General features: G+C 33.9%; 2 protein-coding genes across 4 annotated transcripts; one reads left to right on the top strand and one right to left on the bottom strand.

Annotated features, from left to right (window-relative positions):
• The first annotated feature begins 3,670 nt into the window (after positions 1-3,670).
• LOC129945693 (pyridoxal phosphate phosphatase PHOSPHO2-like) lies at positions 3,671-4,788 on the top strand. 2 transcript variants are annotated; one of them, XM_056055552.1, is made up of 2 exons: positions 3,671-3,820; positions 3,939-4,788. In XM_056055552.1, exon 2 carries the CDS (start codon positions 3,969-3,971, stop codon positions 4,707-4,709), a length of 741 nt encoding a protein of 246 aa, XP_055911527.1. In that variant the 5' UTR covers positions 3,671-3,820; positions 3,939-3,968; the 3' UTR covers positions 4,710-4,788. The 2 variants fall into 2 exon arrangements, with proteins under 2 accessions (XP_055911527.1, XP_055911524.1); XM_056055549.1 differs by having other exon boundaries at positions 3,671-3,866.
• An 877-nt stretch (positions 4,789-5,665) lies between these two features.
• On the bottom strand, positions 5,666-14,311 carry LOC129945692 (zinc finger MYND domain-containing protein 11). Of its 2 annotated transcripts, XM_056055548.1 has the most exons (9): positions 13,713-14,311; positions 13,493-13,645; positions 13,286-13,425; positions 12,653-13,234; positions 9,812-10,013; positions 8,469-9,033; positions 6,390-6,474; positions 6,197-6,340; positions 5,666-6,139 (listed from the first exon to the last, which is right to left on the bottom strand). In XM_056055548.1, exons 2-9 carry the CDS (start codon positions 13,623-13,625, stop codon positions 6,011-6,013), a joined length of 1,980 nt encoding a protein of 659 aa, XP_055911523.1. In that variant the 5' UTR covers positions 13,626-13,645; positions 13,713-14,311; the 3' UTR covers positions 5,666-6,010. The 2 variants fall into 2 exon arrangements, with proteins under 2 accessions (XP_055911523.1, XP_055911522.1); XM_056055547.1 differs by having other exon boundaries at positions 13,493-14,311.
• Positions 14,312-20,253: the final 5,942 nt, after the last annotated feature.

The raw sequence follows: 20,253 nt of genomic DNA, 5'->3' as shown, positions 1-20,253 counted from the left end.
GTGCTTTAGACGATTCAAATATTACGGCACAGAAGATTTTGTAAGCAATGTGTTGCGTGGCAGGAGGAGGTGTGGAGGTGGGTGAAGTGGAAGGGTAGGATAAGGATAAGGTTGGAAAAAGAGATAGGAAGATTTGGAATAGGTTAGGTGGGATTGTTGAGCTCCGGGGGACGCGGCCTGCTTGCGGTGCACGGCGTCAGCTCGTCAGACGGGGGGGATCTTGCCCCGAAACTCAACCTCGCCTGCCATTGAGGCCATTACCCACTCTACCTTTAGGTTTCCGCGGCCAGTTTTGGATACCCCGAACCAACATCATCACACTCAAATAGTGGGAAACCACGTAAGTATTAGTACACTTCCAACAGAATAGGGGTATCAGTGTCCCAAGAACTAAGGGTGTGTTCCACGGTCGAAATCGGAGAGACCTGTAACACCGAACCACATGAAACCAGAACATTTAAAAAAATCCATACACATAATGACAAAGTAACCACAAAACGTATGGATACGAATCACCTAACCACTGCAATGACATGCATTAACCGTCAGTACTGAAAACTAAACACGGACATAAAACAAAGTTTCATTCACATGCAACTTAACAATTCAACCAACTTAAACGACAATACACCAAACCCAGATCTCCTCAGGAACGCACCCATTGCTTTCCCATGGAATTTTTCTCCACTGAGGAATGGAGAGTTTCCATGGAGACTAACAATGAGGCAAGTGACAGCTGCATCACTTGACAGCTGCATCACTTAGCATTACACTTATAAAACATAAACAACATTTGGGTAAGTACGAAATTTATGTGATTATTATTTAACTATTCTTTTTTATATTATTATTTTAGAATTGAGGATGCGGTTCCTGAAAAGGCGTCCGCAACAAACGTTAAGTAGACTGATGCCTCTATAATTGGTGCAGTTTAGAGGGTCTCCTTTTTTTAGGAGAGGTGTTTCCACTAAGGCACCTTTACTTTCATCCAGACGGCAGCGGATGAATTCCCAAGATAAAATCAGGTGTGGAGTCTACAGTTCCAGTTAGGTTAAACTACTTAGTGAACACCTTTTAGGGCTACTACTGCATATTCGAAGCCCAGACATGTAAGGAGCGAATTAAGGACAACGAACTTCGGATATGCACTTGGAAAGCTAGGTCTCTTTATAGACCACGTGCAGCCAAAGGATTAGCGGGGGATAGATTGCTACATAGCACTCATCACCGCCGTCCAGGAAAAACGATGGGATGGGCCGGACATCAAGGCTAAATTCGGCAACATCAGACTAATATGCGCAAATGCCCACACAGAAGAGAAGGATGATAACACTAAGAATATGTTGTTCGAGCTCTTGCACAAAATATATGAGCAGGATCCTAGCTACGATAGTAAAATTGTCCTAGGCGTATTTAATGACAAGCTAGGAAATAAAGACATCTTTGGTGGAATAATTGGAAAAAATAGCCTACACGAAACACTTACGACAGCCAGGTTGACCATATTGTTACGGTAAATTGTACCGCAACAAAAACAGCATTTGGCTGTTTTATTTTAATAGTATAACAACATTAACATATCAATTTTATTTAATTTTATTTAACGTCACGTTTGTAATTTAATTTACCTAATGTTTGGTACAAAATTCACACTTCGATCCTCGCGCGTAATATTAGTAGTAATAGGAAAATGTTTAGAAGAGACTTCTTCTCAATTTTTGTTTTTCTTTTATTTTTCTCGAAAAAAGAGAATTGTTGAGAAGGGGTCTAAACTCCTCCATTACGTTTCGGCAAGTTTTGGAAACTCATCCAACAACTTGTCAAAACCATGGCTGTGTGTGTGAAAATGGAGTTTCGCTGAGAATCAACAACGGCGGCTTTATAGCTTTATGGCTTTTTAATTTCAATCCAAATAAATGTTTGAAATGTATATTTAATAAAATAAAATTGACCAAACACATACCAAAGATTTACTAGTGCTGAATTTGGTTTACCTAAACTATTTGCGAACGCAACATGCGCTGCAACTGGTTAAGTATAACTCAACTCAATATTTTGTAAAACAACAAAACAGAAAATTTTTTCTGCTGCTGCAGTTTGCTAAGAGCATCTCCGTATTTTTTGTATAGACAATGCTACGAGAAGCATACTTGTGAAGTTCCATTGTCAACTTTAGCTAGTTCAGATTCCTCAATAAATTAGGATTATCATAATTTAAGCAGTTCAATAATTGCAAGACAAAATTTTAGTTTTATTTGTTGCAGAAATATTCCTGAAAATTTCTTTTTGAGGGACTATGTTAGAGTGAGAATTTTGTTTGTAGTTAAATTTTGAATTGCAAATTTGAGGGAACCATGTTTTTTATAAAATAAGTTGCTTTGTATACAGCATCTTTAAGGAATAGTAATAGCCAATATGATTACTAACAATACCAACTAAATGTTTAAGTAACTTTTTTCATTCCAGTATGGGGCAACCGAACACCAAATAGAAATAAAATCGATGAACGCGCCAAAATGCATACTTCTTGACAAAATAATTTTCTTCTATGCTTACGCACAAAATTACGAATTTCGAAGCATTTGAACATTTCTAGACATTTTGCAATGTTAACAATTAAATATGCTATGAAATAATTGGCTGATAGTATTGCTATTTTTTTCTAAGTTGATGAAGGTTAGCTGAAGCGGAAATTTCTTTAAAGAACATACCTAAAATATTATTGGTTTTCTCAAAAATATTTTTCTACACAAACCTCTGCTTTATATCTGAAAACTATTGTTTATGTTCTGTATTTATAAAATTCAATCGATAAAAGTATTTATTAGATCAAGAAAAATAAAAACGTGCGTAAAACTCATTAATTTTTTTCATTATTAGCAGCACTTTTACTAAACATGTCCTTCAAACAATAATAAGTAAACTTGAACTTTGGTAACTAAACATTTTTAATGAATGAATGAAAATTATATTTTGAGTTAAAGTGTGGGAATTCACTAAAAAAAAACTTCTCTACGTCAACATTTAACATTCATGTCGATTACATGATCTATTGAATGAGTTGTACATGAATTCAGAACGATTTTAAGACGTTTTTATTTTGTGACATATGTCAACATTTGCATTTTATTTGCACTACATTTATATAATCGTTCTGATTATTTTTTCAAACATTGGTGTTCCTTTGATGCAAAGTTTTTTTTAATAGCAAATACATGTATGCTTCCATCAATCAAGAATGTTATGGATAAGGTATTTTTCGATTATAACTCTTTTTTTTAATTTTACTATTTACTAATTAAAATGGAATTGAAAGATAGTTGCAAGCTGAAATCATATATAATAAGTATACTTGGATTAATTAAATTGATACAGATTTTCATTACTTGCAAAAAATATATTTAATTAGAATTCAATAAATTGCGCTCGCACCCTTAACTTGATGTTTCTTCGAACGCATCTTTGATACAATAATCAAAGGTGAATTCTGAAATTTTAAGAATTTCGTGGTGATTATTGTAAGTTAATGAATTAATTATAATAAACTGATATTAATCATTTTGGATTTCACATTTCAAAATGGACGTTATGTCAAAATTACAAATAGAAGAGTGTTAACAAATGGGTTTGGAGGGTAAAAGGTACGAAAGATTCCCATCTTTATATGGTCTATGGCATAATGCATTGTCTGGTGTCTGCTACCAAATAAAATACTTTTTTCTATTTGTTTTCACTTGCAATTCCAATGCAAAGTTTAATTATTGTTTAAAGTTCGATAGAGTTACATATATAAAATCTTGCAATGAATGAAAATGATTAAGTTTGTTGATATCTAATCAAAGATTTACTTAATAGCTCTTAATTGAGTACAAACTTAAAGAAAAACATATTGTGCTACAACGGCGGAATTGTTTATATTATATATTTTTGAATTACAGGTACCGATTGTAGATTGTGTGCATTGCCAAATGACTGCTCTTACACAGCCTAAGCGTTTAGCAGCATTTGACTTCGACAACACTGTGATTTTTGGCAATACCGACACAGTTGTTCGTGATTTAATCAAATGCAAAATACCACCTGAAGTGCAAGAGCTCATAAAAACAGAAGGTTGGACTCGTTATATGGAAGAGATTTTTCGGATTTTGCATACAAACAAAATTACAAAAGAGAAAATACTACAAACAATACGAGAGATTCCTGAGGTTCCAGGTTTTGTTAAGCTTATAAAAACTCTTCATAAAGCCAATTTTGATTTGATAATAATAAGTGACTCCAATAGTGAGTTTATAAGAGAATGGACACAAAGTCATGGCATTAGTGAGATATTTACCCAAATCTTTACCAACCCAGCTAATTTTGTAGATAATGATTTATTGACCATTAAGCCCTTTCACCACCAAACAACATGTAAACTCAGTGCTGAGAACCTATGCAAAGGAAAAATTCTTTCAAATTTTATTGCTAAGCGAGAAGTTGCTGATTTTATTAAGTACGAGAATGTTATTTATGTCGGAGATGGTACAAACGATATTTGTCCGGTAATGAGACTTAGAGAAAAAGATGTTGGATGTGCCAGAAAAGGCTATGGAATGAAACGTATATTAGAAAAGAATAAGAACTCTAAACTGAGTCCAAAATCCCGCATAATATATTGGGAAAATGGATTTGACTTAATGGAACAGTTGCGAGAATACTTAAATCAGTAAAATGTATATTGTTAAAGCTAAGTTTACTTAATAGTTTAAAACATTTATATTGTTTATAATAAATATATATGCTTAAATACTTTGTTTGTTTAAAAAAAAAAAACTCGTCGGTAGATCATTTCGTTAGCGTGGAATAATGCACACTAAAAATTGTATTTGTGAAACTGTTTCACAACATACAATTTATACAATAGGCAATTTTTAACCTCACGCTCACCACACGTGAGAGCGCAAAATTTGTGTTCCTTTTTTCAATCATCGCCAGCTCGGGGTACATTTATGAGCTAAGAATAAAATGACTGTGGTATCGGAATTAAAAGATGAGAGCGGATATATTTTACTTATACTTTTCGTGTAAAATAAATAAATACAAAAATTAATATCAACGCCCAAGGTTCTCTCTTTGCAGATAATAAACAAATATTTGTTGTTTATTTTGTAACAAATTTTATATTTCAGTTAAATATGCCAAGTGTCTAAAGTTTGCTCAGAAATAGTTGTAAATTGGAAGACCTATTCAGTTTGAAATAGTTTTTGATCTAATAAGAATTTTTATAACTTAACAGTTTTTTTTGCTTCAATAAAAGGCAGAATCAAACAAATTAAAGATCGTGTCTTAACACTTACTTAGGGTGGTGCTACAGTCCTGTGTGAACTAGGACCTTAACAACTATTGTTTTTATTTAAAAGCTATACTAATTCTTTCGATTTGTATGACTTTGCTAACGCTAGAGTTCAAACAAATTAAAATTAAAAGTAATATATTGCGTACCAATAGTACCACAGGGACAGGCCTTGTTAACGTAAGAGATAAAGCAATATGATTGAATGAATTTCAAAATCTTAAATGTGTATATTAATTGAAAAATTTTGAAACGAAATTAACTCATTTTCAAAAATAATAATAATAAAAAAATATATGTATTCAATGTAAGGTAATGTAGTGAAAAGAAAACTAAGTCTTATAATATTTTTTATTCATTTACAGATTTTTTCTTTTTGATAAAAGATTTATTACTTTTGTTAACTTGGTAGATATTAGAGTGCTTAATAATAAGTACAAAATCATACTTCATTAGAATCGTCGGCAAAAAATGTTTGTAACAAAACAATCAACCAATTAATAAATGGGTAGATTACTTTTCTTTTAAACATGAATTATTATACAGTTCATGTGTCTGATCGATCGTGTAAGCCTCTGTATTGTGCAATTCATTTCTTGTATTAAATCGTTAGATTTGATGTTTTTCATATTCACTTTATTTGTTTTTTTTTTTTATTTGTATTTACATACGCCATCGTCAATGCAAGTCTCTGTTTTTGCAAACTTTACTATGCCCATCTTCCCAATGAGCTTTCTGACACTCTTCCGAGCAGTACGAAGCTTTGAAACAGCAAAGAAGTATTGCCTCATTGAAACACCAATAGCACTATGAACAAACAATATTTACTTTAATCTATAAATTTGGTGTAACATTTTTACTTACCCATTGTTTTCTTTTAATAGTTTCCATGTTGCGTTCCATTCTAGCGATATCTTCTTTAAAGCTCTTTATTTGACTGCAAAGGTCTGCCTGCTTCTTTTTTTTCTCTTTTATAATTTTGAGAGCTTCATCGAGCTCTTTTTGTAGCTAGGAAAGAAAAATTAAACAATCTGTTTAATGTATATGTTCGAACTACCTTCTGCACTTCCAAAGATGTAAGGATTTCTTCATTAGATAATGTTTGGGTAGAACTTTTTGAAGTTGACGAATTTTCGTGTCTTCTAAAATAATAAGAATAATATAATTATTAGTTGTTTTAATATTTTGCACGAAAACTGCGCGGTAAAGAAATTAAGTTAAAATAATGAATTACTTGTAATATTTGTTTTAATAAAATCCTTATTATTATTATTAACTTACACTAAACTATAGTACATTTTTAGTTCCCTAACTATTTACTTTTTTGGGGGCTGAATTGTTTTCATTCTTATCAAAAACCCATTTGCTTCTTAACGAAGAAAGTAAACAAACACCTATACTTGATAACGGATGTTAAAATAAAGGCATGTCCCTTTTCGTCTCAATGCTTTAAGCTCTTAGATTATTAGTTTTAATTATTTGTAATGCACTCATAAGAGATGCAGTGACGAGCAAAAATTGTCAAATGTATAGAAATGGGCGATAGTATTTTTTTGGTCGTGCTAATTATTAACTTATTTCCCTAACTACATATAAGAGAAAGATGAATATTTTAAATTAACAAACCAATTAAAATTCAATTTCTTTTTTAAGTTTTGTATTTATTTCATAAATGATACATTTTTATAAAAAGAATGTATTTAAACATACATTAAAATTAAGGATAAATGTACATTTAAGATGCAATTTTAAACAAACAATTAACAACTTTTGTTCGTCACTGTATAACCACAGTTATACGACTTACATTTATGAGATGCATATAGGACTGATTCATACATTTTAAAAGCCTATAACTTGTAAAACTAGGTATCTTTATAATTGGAATTTATTAAAAACGATTAGTTTTAATATTTCAGCTTTTAAGATTAATGTTTAGAGATCGTTTGTCTCTTCTTCTCTCTTTTTAATAGGTAGAAATTGTAAAGAAATTTTTAATGGATTTCCGTCTTTATTCTCTAATTTTGAAACATCTTATTAAATCATGATTGAGTTCCTTTTGTAAAGCTAATTTAAAAGCTATATCTAGGTCTTTTCTAAGCTCATCATAAAAAAACTGGCTAAGTCTAGACTATAACATATATACATACATATACAAACAACGTACAGATGTACATTATTATTATATACATACGTATAAACGATTGTTCCCTAAAAAATAAGGTACAAATTTTGAATACATACATATTTAATTAAGAAACACATTTTAAAAAATCATCTTAAAATTAAATCTTTATAATTATGTTGTACGAAATCTTTTCTTTTTTTACTAAGATTATTGAACACTGGATTTAAAACGTTCAAGGTGCTTGCTCTCTCTAAGCAGATCGCATATAAGATCGATAATAGGTGTCATAACCGGATACTGTCTAATAGGAAAGCGCGCCACGAGACTAGGCGTATTCTCAAATGACTTTTGCAGAAGCTGTATGGACGAGGAAGAGGAAGAAACGGTTGTTCATCTTCTCTGCACAGGCCCTGCTCTAGCTCGAAAACGCAAGAATTACCTAGGAGAATTCTTCTTTAACGATCTAAACGAATCATATCGGTATAATCAGCCTCTTACGTTTCGTAAGGGACTCAAGCTGGTTCCATTGAGCTTAGGAGGAAGCCTCAAGATTCATGTGGTATCACAATGGGGCATCAAACTGGTCTAAGTGTGTCCGTTTCCATCTTGGACAGCCACTATAAGCTAACCTAAGATTATTGAATTGGTCACTTGGGTAAGAATGGAGATGTAACAATTAAAAGTGATCGGAAAATCAATATGTATTAACAAAAATTACGTTAGTCTATTTACTCAGTGAAGAGCTTTTCTTGGCGTCTTCGAAAGTGTAATTACGATTTATTCTTTACTCTCACAAACCTACAAAACATTTATCAGCATACTTTTCAGGTTGTTCCCAACCCTGATTAAAAGGAAACATTTTTGTGAATTGTCTGAAACAATATGCCCTTAAAGTCTTTTCATATACACACAAATCTTTAAACTCGGAATTGAAATTTGTATCTCTTTCTAAAAGTTTTTTGAAAGATTATATGTCTTGCCTTAAAAAAAATTTTAACATCAACTCACCTTTTTCTAGACGTACTTTGGGTAACTATCATTGATTGTTTATCAATATCTTGTTCCGCCTGCGTTGAAGTTTGTGCAAAATCTAAACGACGTTGTCTTTGTGGATTGGCTCCCAATAAGACACTCTCCAAAATCGCCTGCACTTGTGCTCTATCTGCTCGAAAAGAGAATTGACTTGGCGGATAGTGCAATAGTAGTTGATGATGTTTAAGTTCTTCCATAGCTGTTTTCAATGCATGTCCTTTATGGAGTTTCAGTTGTTTAGGATCAGTATCAATTGATCGAATGTTTTTAACATCCACTAAAGCTCGTGAATGATCTCCACCAAAAAATCTTACATCATACTTATTATTTGGTAAAACCCGAATTACTTTTGCTGGCCAAAATGGGAAACCAGGATGTTTTGCAAAAACCAATTCATGACGTTGCACACATGGCTTGCAAAACCAACCTTTTGATTTTTTTTGGTTAGAGTAGCGGTAACAATCAGGACATCGACCGATCTCTGCTAAATCATGAGTTATATCACGAACTAGCCATTTAGTTGAATCCATTTCAGTTGAATCTTAAAAAATTATTTGTGTAAAAAAATGTAAGTACATTTCTTAAAAAATTTAAACATAATCTTGACAGGTTAAAAAATCACTTTGAACAGTCGGAAATGTTTAAAAATTTGAAAATCAAAACAAAAAACGCTGAATAAAAAAAAAATATATCAAAACAAAAAACGCTGATTAAAAAAAAATATCTGCGTCATGAAAAATATTACGGGATCAATTAAAAAAATGAGTCCAATACTCAAGATGGTCAGTATTTACAGTTTTCATTAAAAGTGACAATTTTTTTTAAATTTATTAAAAATAATAGATTAGGTGGCGAAACAGTCCGTTGAGAACTAGGGCCTAGTGACTTACAACGCTCAACCATTCCTGTGTGCGAGTAATATTGTCGGGGATGGAGAGAACCTACAATTTAAAGCCGAATTCGAACGGCTAATTTAAGAAAGCACTTTTCATGACAAGAATTACTCTCGGAGGATTTGTCAAATCCTCCCATGAAAAAGCTTTTTTTAGATGGCACAGACAGAGGTCGAACCCAAAACCTTTGGCATGACAGTCCAACGCACTAACCATCATACCAAGGGATCACATTTATCTTATGTTTTTATTTAAAAACAAAAAGTATTTCATAAGGTTTAATTAAAGAGAGAAGATGAATTACTCAAATTACTTATTTTTGTGGCAAAAATTATTGAAAGTGAAATTAATATCCCATTTGTTTTTCAAAATTTCTTTGTTTAGACTTTATATAAATATATAAATGAATAGCGCTAAATTACTTACCGCCGAATAAAACACCTATATTGTGCTGCAGATCAAGTATGTCGATAAGAATTTCCATTAAGTACTTGTATTGACGGGATTCAATTTTTTGAGAAATGTTTTTAGGAGCAGTTGGTATCCGGAGTAAGACTTTTTGAAGAACTTCAAGTTCGCTGTCTTTCGAAACCAATAAATCAAGATAAGCAATTGTTTCTGGTGTTATCTTAAAAGCCAACATAATAAATAGATAAAAAATAATAGTAAATATATTTGTTTAGTAGTATGAATGCATTGATTATGTAATAGTTCTTTATATAAACCCAAAAATTCGTTACAGAAGTAAGGCATTTACACAGAGAAGTCTAATTCTATTCAGAGTAACCGCCATATCTACCACTTTGTTTAATACCATTTCAGTACAATTAATTGGATAATAACAGCAGCCGATGTACATATTGACTACTAAAATTAATGTTTGAAAATCTTGTGTTATTGCTTTTGTTTAAACACAATACAGCAAAAAGATGTATTATTTCTTTGAATTATTTGTCTTTGTAATAAAAAAGATTCTGTGTAAAAACAACAATTTTACGCCACGCGATACAACGGTTTATATTTTTAGTGTAGAAACAATGTTAGTTGGTACTGGATTAGATGCGGAGAGCAAGCCAAAAAGTCATTTAACGCTTTTTTATCGTGAACATGTCTTCCTTGTTTTTAATGCTAAGTATTTTTTACGGATCGACTGGTTCAAGAGTTACGTCTCAAAAATATTTACTAAACATTGTGGAAGAAAGTTGACATTCATGCTACCCAAAATGGGTAGCATGAGTAAAAGAAACGATTTGGTTTTAGAGTGCTTCTGTACTTTTTTTACAATAAGCACACACTTAAGGGGATTTTACTACCCTTATTATGCAGAGGTAGTGTGAGCACTAGGAAGAGGAGAGAGGATTTAAAAGGAGATGTCGGTGCACATTTGTTTTTAATTCCTGAATATTGCAATGACTAGGAAAGACAGAGTGTGGTGAGGTATTCCACATTCGTGTAGTACGTCTAAGTAACGAATCTCTGTATTTGACAGTACGGCCGATGTTGGACTCGAGGGTATAGTGTTGAGCATCCTTAGAAGCGCGAGTATTACGATTGAACTGTTTAAGGGGAGGAATGCAGCTGGCTATTTCACTAGAGTATAAACCGTTACACTATCGGTAAAAGAGGGTGAGACAAGAAACCAAGCCAAGAGGCTTAAGTAAGTTGCAGGAGCACCAGCCCAGAGATGGGAGTTATAATCAACAGATAACAGCCAGATTAGAAGGTGTGAAACATTTCGTGCATCGCCTAAGTAAACCTAAACACCTTGCGGCATTTTTGGCGTCATCGCGTATGTGATCGTTCCACAAGAGGTGGTTGGTAATACACATACCGAGAATATCGCGATGTTCAGTCTTCTCGATGCAAGTGCTATCCATGAATAATGGCAAGGGGTGTATATCTCGCTTTAACGATACAAGAGAACATTGGGTTTTCGAAGCATTAAATTCCACGCGGTTTTTTAATCCCCATTGTAGAATGCTGTTTAAGTCGGAATTTATTGAGTTTATCATATTTTGTCGTTGCAGTTCTACATCCGAAGAAGAGGGATGTGAGTCTGAAAACAAATATGAAAAGCTAAGAGTACTATCGTCAGCGAAACAATGTATTGGATTAGAAGTTGCAGACAAGAGATCATTAGTAAAAATGAGAAAAGTGTTGGAGATACTTGTATCGAACGATCCGAAAAGTAATTACTAATCCAATGAAGCAGGGATTCATGAAAACCGAAAGCACGCATTTTCGATAAGAGAGCCTGATACCAAACCCTATCAAATACTTTTGAAATATCTAGTGCAATAATCTTACTTTCACCAAAGTGATGTAAAGATTTGCCCCACTGTTCGATGAGATAAACCATGAGATCATCAGTGGACCTATTGCTTCGAAAGCCGTACTGACGGTCATTAAGAAGCTTTCGATCTTCAAGATATTTCTTGAGGTGATAATTAATCAGCGTTTCCATGACCTTGGAATGAACATTGTCAGAGACCTGAAAGTCATTTGAATAATCGAATGAAACAACTCAAAAACTGTAAACTGAAAGGAAAAACTTTTAAATTTCTTGGAAGAGCGCAAAATCTTACAGATAAAAAAAAACTTGTGCTGTTTTTATGTTCATTGAGAACACTATGAAACTGTAGCCGTAACAAAAATATAGAAATAGAAAAAACAGTTGAAATATACACATATGTATATACAATAAAATTGCATGGAAGATAGTAATTACGTATTGACATAATAGCGACCCTAACACTCCAAAGAAGAAATAAATTAAGGTACCCCAACGAAAAAAACCTCGGAAACATCATGAGTTATAGAACCTTTTTAAAAAGCATAACTAAGCTGACATCATAGATTGTTGCGACAACTTTTTCAAATGAAGACCTGGAGATTGTCTCTTGGAATTGTACCTGTACTCTAAAAAGTATTTACCTAAACATAAGAATTCGATAATAAAATGAGCATTGGAAAAATGAATGAATAAATTTGTCAAAACCCATGATTTGCAAAATCTTGCGATCATCATTTATTTTAAGTTTCTGTCTAATAAACTACAACGGTATTTCAAATATTTCATACATGTAAAGGAATTTTAAACAAACTTGTTAACATAGAGGAACCCGAAAAACACTAAATAACAAGAGAGAACAGTTGAATATATTGGCTAGCATTTGAATAGAATTTGACTACAAAAGATACACCAATCTAATATGTATTGTGCTGCCTTTGAGAAATCATTTTATTATTTTATGTGTAAATACTTACCCATGTGATATTTCGTTGGTAAGTGAAATTGAGCAAATAGCAAAGTTCATCTGATTCTAGATTGGGCGGATTTCGCAATGCTGCACATTTTGACAACCGGCAACAAGTACAAAGTCCAAGCTCCGGATCATCATCCTCCTCGGTTGTGATCACTTCATTTTTTGTATATAAACTCGACCCGTATAATCGCCTACTTCGATTTGGTGGTCGAGTTTCACCCAAACACATAACATCAACCTTAGATTTCATTTCCTCTTTCAAATCAAAATTTCCTTTATTTTCTTCTAATGGAGCGCTCTGTGGGCTGATTAAGTCAATTATTACATTAACATCATTGACTGCAAGATCATTTGTCAAGGACTTAAATTCCGGTTCGGAATAAGAACAATTTGTATCTTGTTCGCAATCAGGACTGAACTCAGGCAGAGGATTTTTTTGCACTTTTGCCGATGGAATTTCGTAGTTAGGTTTCTCAGGATCTTTCCGATAACATTCACCATGAAATGCTCTGGGACACTTTGAACACTGTTCCAAGTTTCCAGGTAAGTGACATTCGAAGCAGTAATGATCGTGTTGAGGTACCTGCAAACGAAACATCAGATGTGAACCAAAGGCAATACCGTTAGAATTTACCGGGATTTCAATCGGTGTCGGCAGACTAAGTGGTCTTCCCTCGACAACTTTAAGACGGGGAGAGCCTCGCCCTTGGTCCACCACAACCGGAATGAGAACTTTATCATTGATACATTGAGTGATCATCCTCGTAGCCGTTTCTGTAAACATGAGCAAGACCCATAATCCAAAGCTAATTGAGTATATAGGAATGACCAATTTTCTTACCATCGTTTACTAAAGCATCGTTTTTCAAGATTTTTACTAATTGATCAAGAGTTAACTGTTCAAATTTTGCAGCCGATATGGCTCTGTACATATACCGAATGCAATAAGGTGGTGCTTTCCTTGTACGACTCATGCCTGGCGCTTAGGTGAAATCTAAATTTACAAAAATCGTCCCAAACGTTTAAACAGTAAACAATGCTTAACTTAAGTTTTGACCTCCATATATACTTAAAAGATAAACGTGTAGAATGATTATTCTTTTTTAATATTTACGACTTTTTTCAGTGGAAAACATAAAATGTTAATCACACGACCGCGACGCGATTTCAGGGAAGTGACAGTTTTGTTTTGTTTTTGATTTTGTGTTGATGCAAATGACAACTGCTGTCAAAAGTACTCTATACATGAAAAAACTCAAAAATACACTATAAATGAATTTATATTGTTTTTGGTATAAATCCTTCGTACGTATCGCCTAAGGCCAAAACCCATTTGTTTATATTGTTGCATTTGTAATGTCGATAAAAACATGTTACATGTGTATTCCAACACCAATTTTTGGCTTGTTTCCACGCATACATAAAATTAATTAAGATTTGTTCGATTTGGCTTGTAGGCAAACCAAGTCAGGCACCATGGATATATATCTTCATATGGAGTTTTTTTATAAAAATCAGTGATTTTGATTTTCATCTTTGGATTTTAGAGAGTGTACACAAGCAAAAACACTCTATATAATATCTATATTAGAGTGTTTTTGTACACAAGGATCTTCATACAAAAACACTGTATGTGGATTGAGTGCTGTACAAGAGCATGAAACGAAGCAAATCCAAAAACACTATCCCTATCAAAAACACTCTAGAGAATTGTATTTTGATTCTATTATTCTTAGACCACGTACCCACTGAGAAACTAAGTTGCCAATAACCTAAGTTGCTCCAAATTCCTGCCTACTGCAACTAACAACTACATTTTCTAGTAGTTGTTGAGTTTGGAATTCTTTACTTTTTTTACATCAGAAAAACCATATTTATCCACTAAATGGCTCAACTTTCCATTACCGCAGCACGAATTTTGACTTGTGGTTTTTTTATTAGATAGATATGTGCAAATAAATAATAACTATAGCAATTCTAGAACGAGGGCACATTTATTTCTATTTTTAATTAATTTTCAAAGTTCACTATTTTACATACAAAACACAAAAAATGTTTAATTTTGACATTTCTTCCCTGTTTTTGGTTCAGTGTTGCAATACTTGTTTTTTTTTGATTTCTTTGATTTAGTGCTCAAATGCAAAAAGTACTTTGCATATACCCAAACTCGCACCCAACCCAAATACTATAGTGAGCCCAAGCAGGGGGTTTGTTTACATAACTAGATGTTAGTACGCCGTGCTATCAATTAAAAAAAAACTTGTTTTAGGCTCGAAAAATGCAATACAAAAAAGTAAGATTGAGTCCGAAAAAGAAAATATTTGTTTCTATGACTTAAAGGTGTTTCTTCTCCTTAATATTAAAAATATGTTCTATTGAGACCCCTACCTAACTGTACAAAATCTGAAAGAAATTCGTGCTGCGGTAATGGAAAGTTGCCCCTCCAATTTTGACATTTTTATCATTCAACTCAATCAACAGATTCTGTAATCGGCATTTATTGTTGTAAACCGGAAATCCTTTGATGCATATAATAACAAAATAGAGTTTTTTTAAAACTAATCGATCGGGAATGCTTTTCTCAAATTTGGATTTGATTTGACAGTTTCATAAACAATTAACGCACATACATCTGTTATAAACATAATATATACATTGTAAACACTATTCTCAATTCGTTCTCACAATCAAGTAAGCTTTGCATTTCTTTTCATAATTTCTGGAATTATGCGATTGAGAATTCTCTAGAAATCGAATCATACAAGTTCAGTTCTCAGAAGTGCTTATTTTTCTAAGAATATGGAAATTCAGTATTCACATGAGCGCGACCAATGAATGACGAATGAATTACAAAATGTGAGTTTATATACGATTGAAGACATATTTCCACACAAATTCTTAACAAAAAGATAGCAATATAGTTTCTATTTGATTTATGATACATACTTTTACTTTTCAATATCATATATTAATACATAAACAAATTTATTCGTAGCGAAAAAAATTGTAGTTATACGAACTGTCAAACTTTATTCGCGTTCCACATTATCCATACTTGCAACGAATAAAATAATCGCGAGTACTTACCTAAAAAAATCATTGTTGTTTTGGTTTCGGTGGTGAATGGTGTTCGGCTGTGGCTCCTTGAAAAAATATGGATAAAAAGGTAATGTAGTATAAAATTAAGGCAACTATCATTAATAATGTGTAATTCCCCTTATGTTTAGGTTTCAGAGTTTCGTAGCTAGATGTCGCACGCTGAGCGCGAAACTCTGAAACCTGAGACATAGAAGCGAGACAAAAGGTTGTTTGGCTCGCTCTCATAAAAATTTGTATTCTAACGTCTTTTTTTCGATTCAACGGACGCGCCCAAGCCAGTCGAATTAGATTTGTAGTCTTTAAATAAGAGTTATATTTTAATAAAGAAATTATATACCACAACGTCAGATGTGGGGTAATACACCAAAAGAAAACTAAATTATTGTGTATATTACCTCTTTTTGCGGATTTAAAGCCAGCTATGACAAAACTCAACAAAGCACAATTGGTTGAAGCACTTCAGAGCGCTGGAGTAGATGTGCCAGACACGGCTTCTCTAGCTCAACTTCGGGCATTGTATGAAAGTACAGTTACAGTGGCACCCCAACAACCTTCTGGTGAGTTAACTGAGAAAACTCCACCTTCTGCTGAGCTAACCGAGGAAACTCCACCTTCTGCATCTCCGAATGGAGAGAATACTTCCGAAACACTGGCCGCTTCTGATAACAGGCACAGTAATACAGCTTCTGATGTCCAAGACTTGGAAGAAGAACAAGAGCTGGCCAGACTTGAGCGTCGGAAAAAAATCCTTGAGCTAAGGAAAGAATTGGACCAGATGGAAGCGCCCACAACATCTTCGGTTGCACCATGGCGTGCAGTGGACTTCTCAGACATCGAAAATGCTGTTCCTGCATTCAACGGTGACGATCCATACAGCATCACTAAATGGATAGTTGACTACGAAGATGTGACCGACTCGCTGGGATGCGATGACCGATGCAAGTACTTGTCTGCACGCCGTCTCATGCAGGGAACTGCGAAAATGCTGTTACGCACGGTCTACGTTGACAACTGGGATTCTTTGAAGCAAATACTTATCAAAGAATTCGACCATAAGATGAGCAGACAGCAGGTCTATCGTCAACTGAGTGAGAGAGTACGTCGTCAGGGCGAGCCACTTCTTCGATATGTCATATGTATGCAAGAACTTGGGTCACATGCTGAAATCGATGAGGCAGAGTTGATCGAATTCATTATCGATGGTTTGAGGGATTCACCAGCAAATGTCTCTATTCTTTTTGCCGCCAAAACTATAGTAGAGCTCAAAAACCTCTTGCCACGATACGAAAAAAGAAGAGTTCCGAGGACTATGGTTGCTAGGGCAACAACTTCTGGAGGAAATATGGTTCCCTCAACTTCAGCATCAAACAACGAGCAGTCCAAGAGATGTTTTAATTGCTCAAAGTATGGGCACATCGCAGCAAAATGTCCAAAGGAGCAACGACCAGCTGGATCCTGTTTCAAATGTGCTGACGAGGGGCACACTTACAAAAACTGCCCTTATATTGTGAAGACCAGAGTTGGAGCCGTGAACCGGGATGCCCTACATGATGACACCAAGGAGCTGACTCAGAGTTTGGATGCTGTTCAGATGGTGAGTGTCGCCTTTATGACAAATAAGAATAAGTGCACAAAATTTATCGATTGTTGTTCTCTTTTGGATACCGGTAGTCCGATTAGTTTCATACGAAAGTCTGTTCTGCCTGAAGAAATTAACGTTCAAGAATCATTAACGTATTCAAGATTTAAAGGATTAGGAAACATTAAACTCTTTACGTACGGTACGATTAATTGTTATATTAATATAAAAGATAATTTAAATCTTGTTTCCCTTATGGTTATTCCAGATGAAGTAACTCCTATACCTTTACTTATTGGTCGTGATCTCCTTGAAATCTTTAATATAAAACTTAACATGAACTGTAATAAAGTTAATATAACTTCTGAGCAGTGTCAAAATGAAATTTGTTCGAATAAAGTTTTTCTTTCTAACCAATTGTATATGTGCACTTATTCTGATGAAAAAACCGAACCTTCAGAGTGTAGTCATTATAAGAACAACATAAATGATGTTTTTGGGAGCAGCGTATTAGCCGGTGAATTAAAGATACAACCTAAAGAACTTAGTGATTGCTTCAAAGACAAGTTGAATACATTTGATCATGATCGGATTAAGCTTAAAGACGATCTTGATGTGAAGAGAGAATACAATAATGTTGAGGTAGATAGTGATTTATTTGGCTGCCATGCTTTTGAGATTATATGGGATAGAAAAGATTATATAGATATTGATTCAAATCTTAGTTTAGACATTTCAAAAACTATTAAAAATATAGTATCTCAAAATTATTTGAATTTTGATAAAACTATGGTTTCACCAAAGGATTTTGAGATGCACATTAGACTTACATCTGATATTCCTGTTTGTTTTGCTCCGCGAAGGCTATCAGTCTCAGAAAAAGGTACTGTGAGTGAAATAATAAAAGACCTATTGGAAAAACGAATTATTCAGCCAAGTAGTTCTCCGTATGCTGCACCAATAGTTTTAGTTAAGAAAAAATCTGGTGAAACCAGAATGTGTATAGACTATCGAGCATTGAACAAACGTACAGTAAGAGATCCTCATCCAATACCATTGATAGACGATTGCATTGAATACCTGGAGGGGAAGAAGGTTATGACCTTATTAGACCTTAAGAGTGGGTTTTACCAGGTAAAGGTAGCAGCAGATTCAACACAATTAACATCTTTCGTAACCCCGAACGGTCAATGGGAATTTCTTAAAATGCCTTTCGGCCTTAAGAATGCGCCCAGTGTTTTTCAGAGATTCATAATTCAAATTTTTCGTGAATTTATAGACAGAGGAGATATAGTTGTCTACCTAGATGATATATTAATTGCTAGTAAAACTATTACTGAACATTTTGAGATACTTACTAAAATTTTATGTTGTGTAGCGAAGAATGGGTTGGAGCTCAACTTGTCAAAATGTCGCTTTGCATATTCGAAACTTGATTACTTAGGGTTTAAAGTAACGGAACATGGCATCCAACCTAGTGATTCCCATATTCGAGCGATTGCTCAATATCCTGTGCCTAAAGACAGAAAGAAATTGCATTCATTTTTAGGACTTTGTTCATACTTTCGCAGGTTTGTCGAATCCTTTTCAAGAATAGCAAGACCTCTTTATAATTTATTAAAAGCTGAAACTCCTTTTAGATTTACTTCCGAATGCGAAGATGTTTTTCAGACTTTAAAGGAACGGTTAACATCTCCACCTGTATTGGCAATCTATAGTCCAAGGAAAGAAACAGAACTGCATTGCGATGCAAGTTCATTAGGGTATGGTGCAGTTCTACTCCAACGACAAGAAGATGATAAATTACATCCGGTAGCATTCTTCTCTAAAAGCACCACTGATCAAGAGGCCAAATACCATAGTTTTGAATTGGAAACTTTAGCCATAATTTCAGCTTTACGTCGGTTCCGTGTTTATTTGCAAGGTATTCCTTTTACAATCGTAACTGATTGCAGTTCTTTAACAATGACACTGAACAAAAAGAATGTTAATCATAGAATTGCTCGATGGGCCTTAGAGCTGGAGGATTATGATTATAAGGTCAAACATCGTAGTGGTGCCAATATGAATCATGTTGATGCCTTAAGCAGATGTAATGTTATATCCGTTATTGACTCTGAGGATGTTGATTTCCAACTCAGAGCAGCCCAAAATCGAGATGTAAAGATTTTGGAAATGAAAAACAAACTATATTTAAAAGATAATAATTCGTTTTTAGTTCAGGATGGTATTGTCTTCAAAAAAAATAAAAATGGTAAACTTCGATTCTATGTCCCATCTGAAATGGAAACTAATGTTATAAGAATGATCCATGAGAAAATTGGGCATTTAGGTGTAACAAAAAGCTCTGATCAAATTGGCCGTCACTATTGGTTTCCGAATGTTCAGGAAAAAGTTGAAAAATACATTAAAAATTGTATCCGTTGCATAATGCACTCAGCACCAGTTCGATCTAATATACGCAATTTGTTCAATATTCCTAAGGAGCCCATTCCATTCCATACAATACACTTGGATCATCTTGGTCCTCTCCCTTCAATAAAGTCAAAGAGAAAACATATATTAGTGGTAATAGATGCATTTACAAAGTTCACTAAATTATACCCAGTTGTATCTACAAGCTCAAAAGAAGTATGTGCAGCACTAAGAAAATATTTTGAGTATTACAGTAGGCCATCAAGAGTAATTACTGATAGGGGAACCTGCTTTACATCACTAGAGTTTAGTTCATTTGTTATAGACCAGAATATAGATCATGTTAAGGTGGCAGTTCATTCGCCACAGGCCAATGGTCAAGTAGAGCGAGTCAATAGGGTATTAACTGGCATGCTTGCTAAGCTTTCGGAACCAATCGAGCACTCAGATTGGGTTGTTACTTTAACACAAATAGAATTCGGACTAAATAACACTATACATCGCGCTAT

The sequence above is a fragment of the Eupeodes corollae genome, chromosome 2 (genome assembly GCF_945859685.1).
Source record: "Eupeodes corollae chromosome 2, idEupCoro1.1, whole genome shotgun sequence".
Classification (NCBI taxonomy): Eukaryota; Metazoa; Arthropoda; class Insecta; order Diptera; family Syrphidae; genus Eupeodes; species Eupeodes corollae.
This window is presented reverse-complemented; position numbering and strand designations above follow the sequence as displayed.

Coding starts and splice junctions, on each gene's coding strand:
- LOC129945692 (XM_056055547.1), bottom strand. CDS start 13,625: ATGAGTCGTACAAGGAAAGCACCACCTTATTGCATTCGGTATATGTAC. Junction 13,235..13,285: donor CGACACCGATTGAAATCCCG/GTAAATTCTAAC, acceptor TTTCGTTTGCAG/GTACCTCAACACGATCATTA. Junction 6,140..6,196: donor CTATTAAAAGAAAACAATGG/GTAAGTAAAAAT, acceptor GTTTGTTCATAG/TGCTATTGGTGTTTCAATGA.
- LOC129945693 (XM_056055552.1), top strand. CDS start 3,969: ATGACTGCTCTTACACAGCCTAAGCGTTTAGCAGCATTTGACTTCGAC.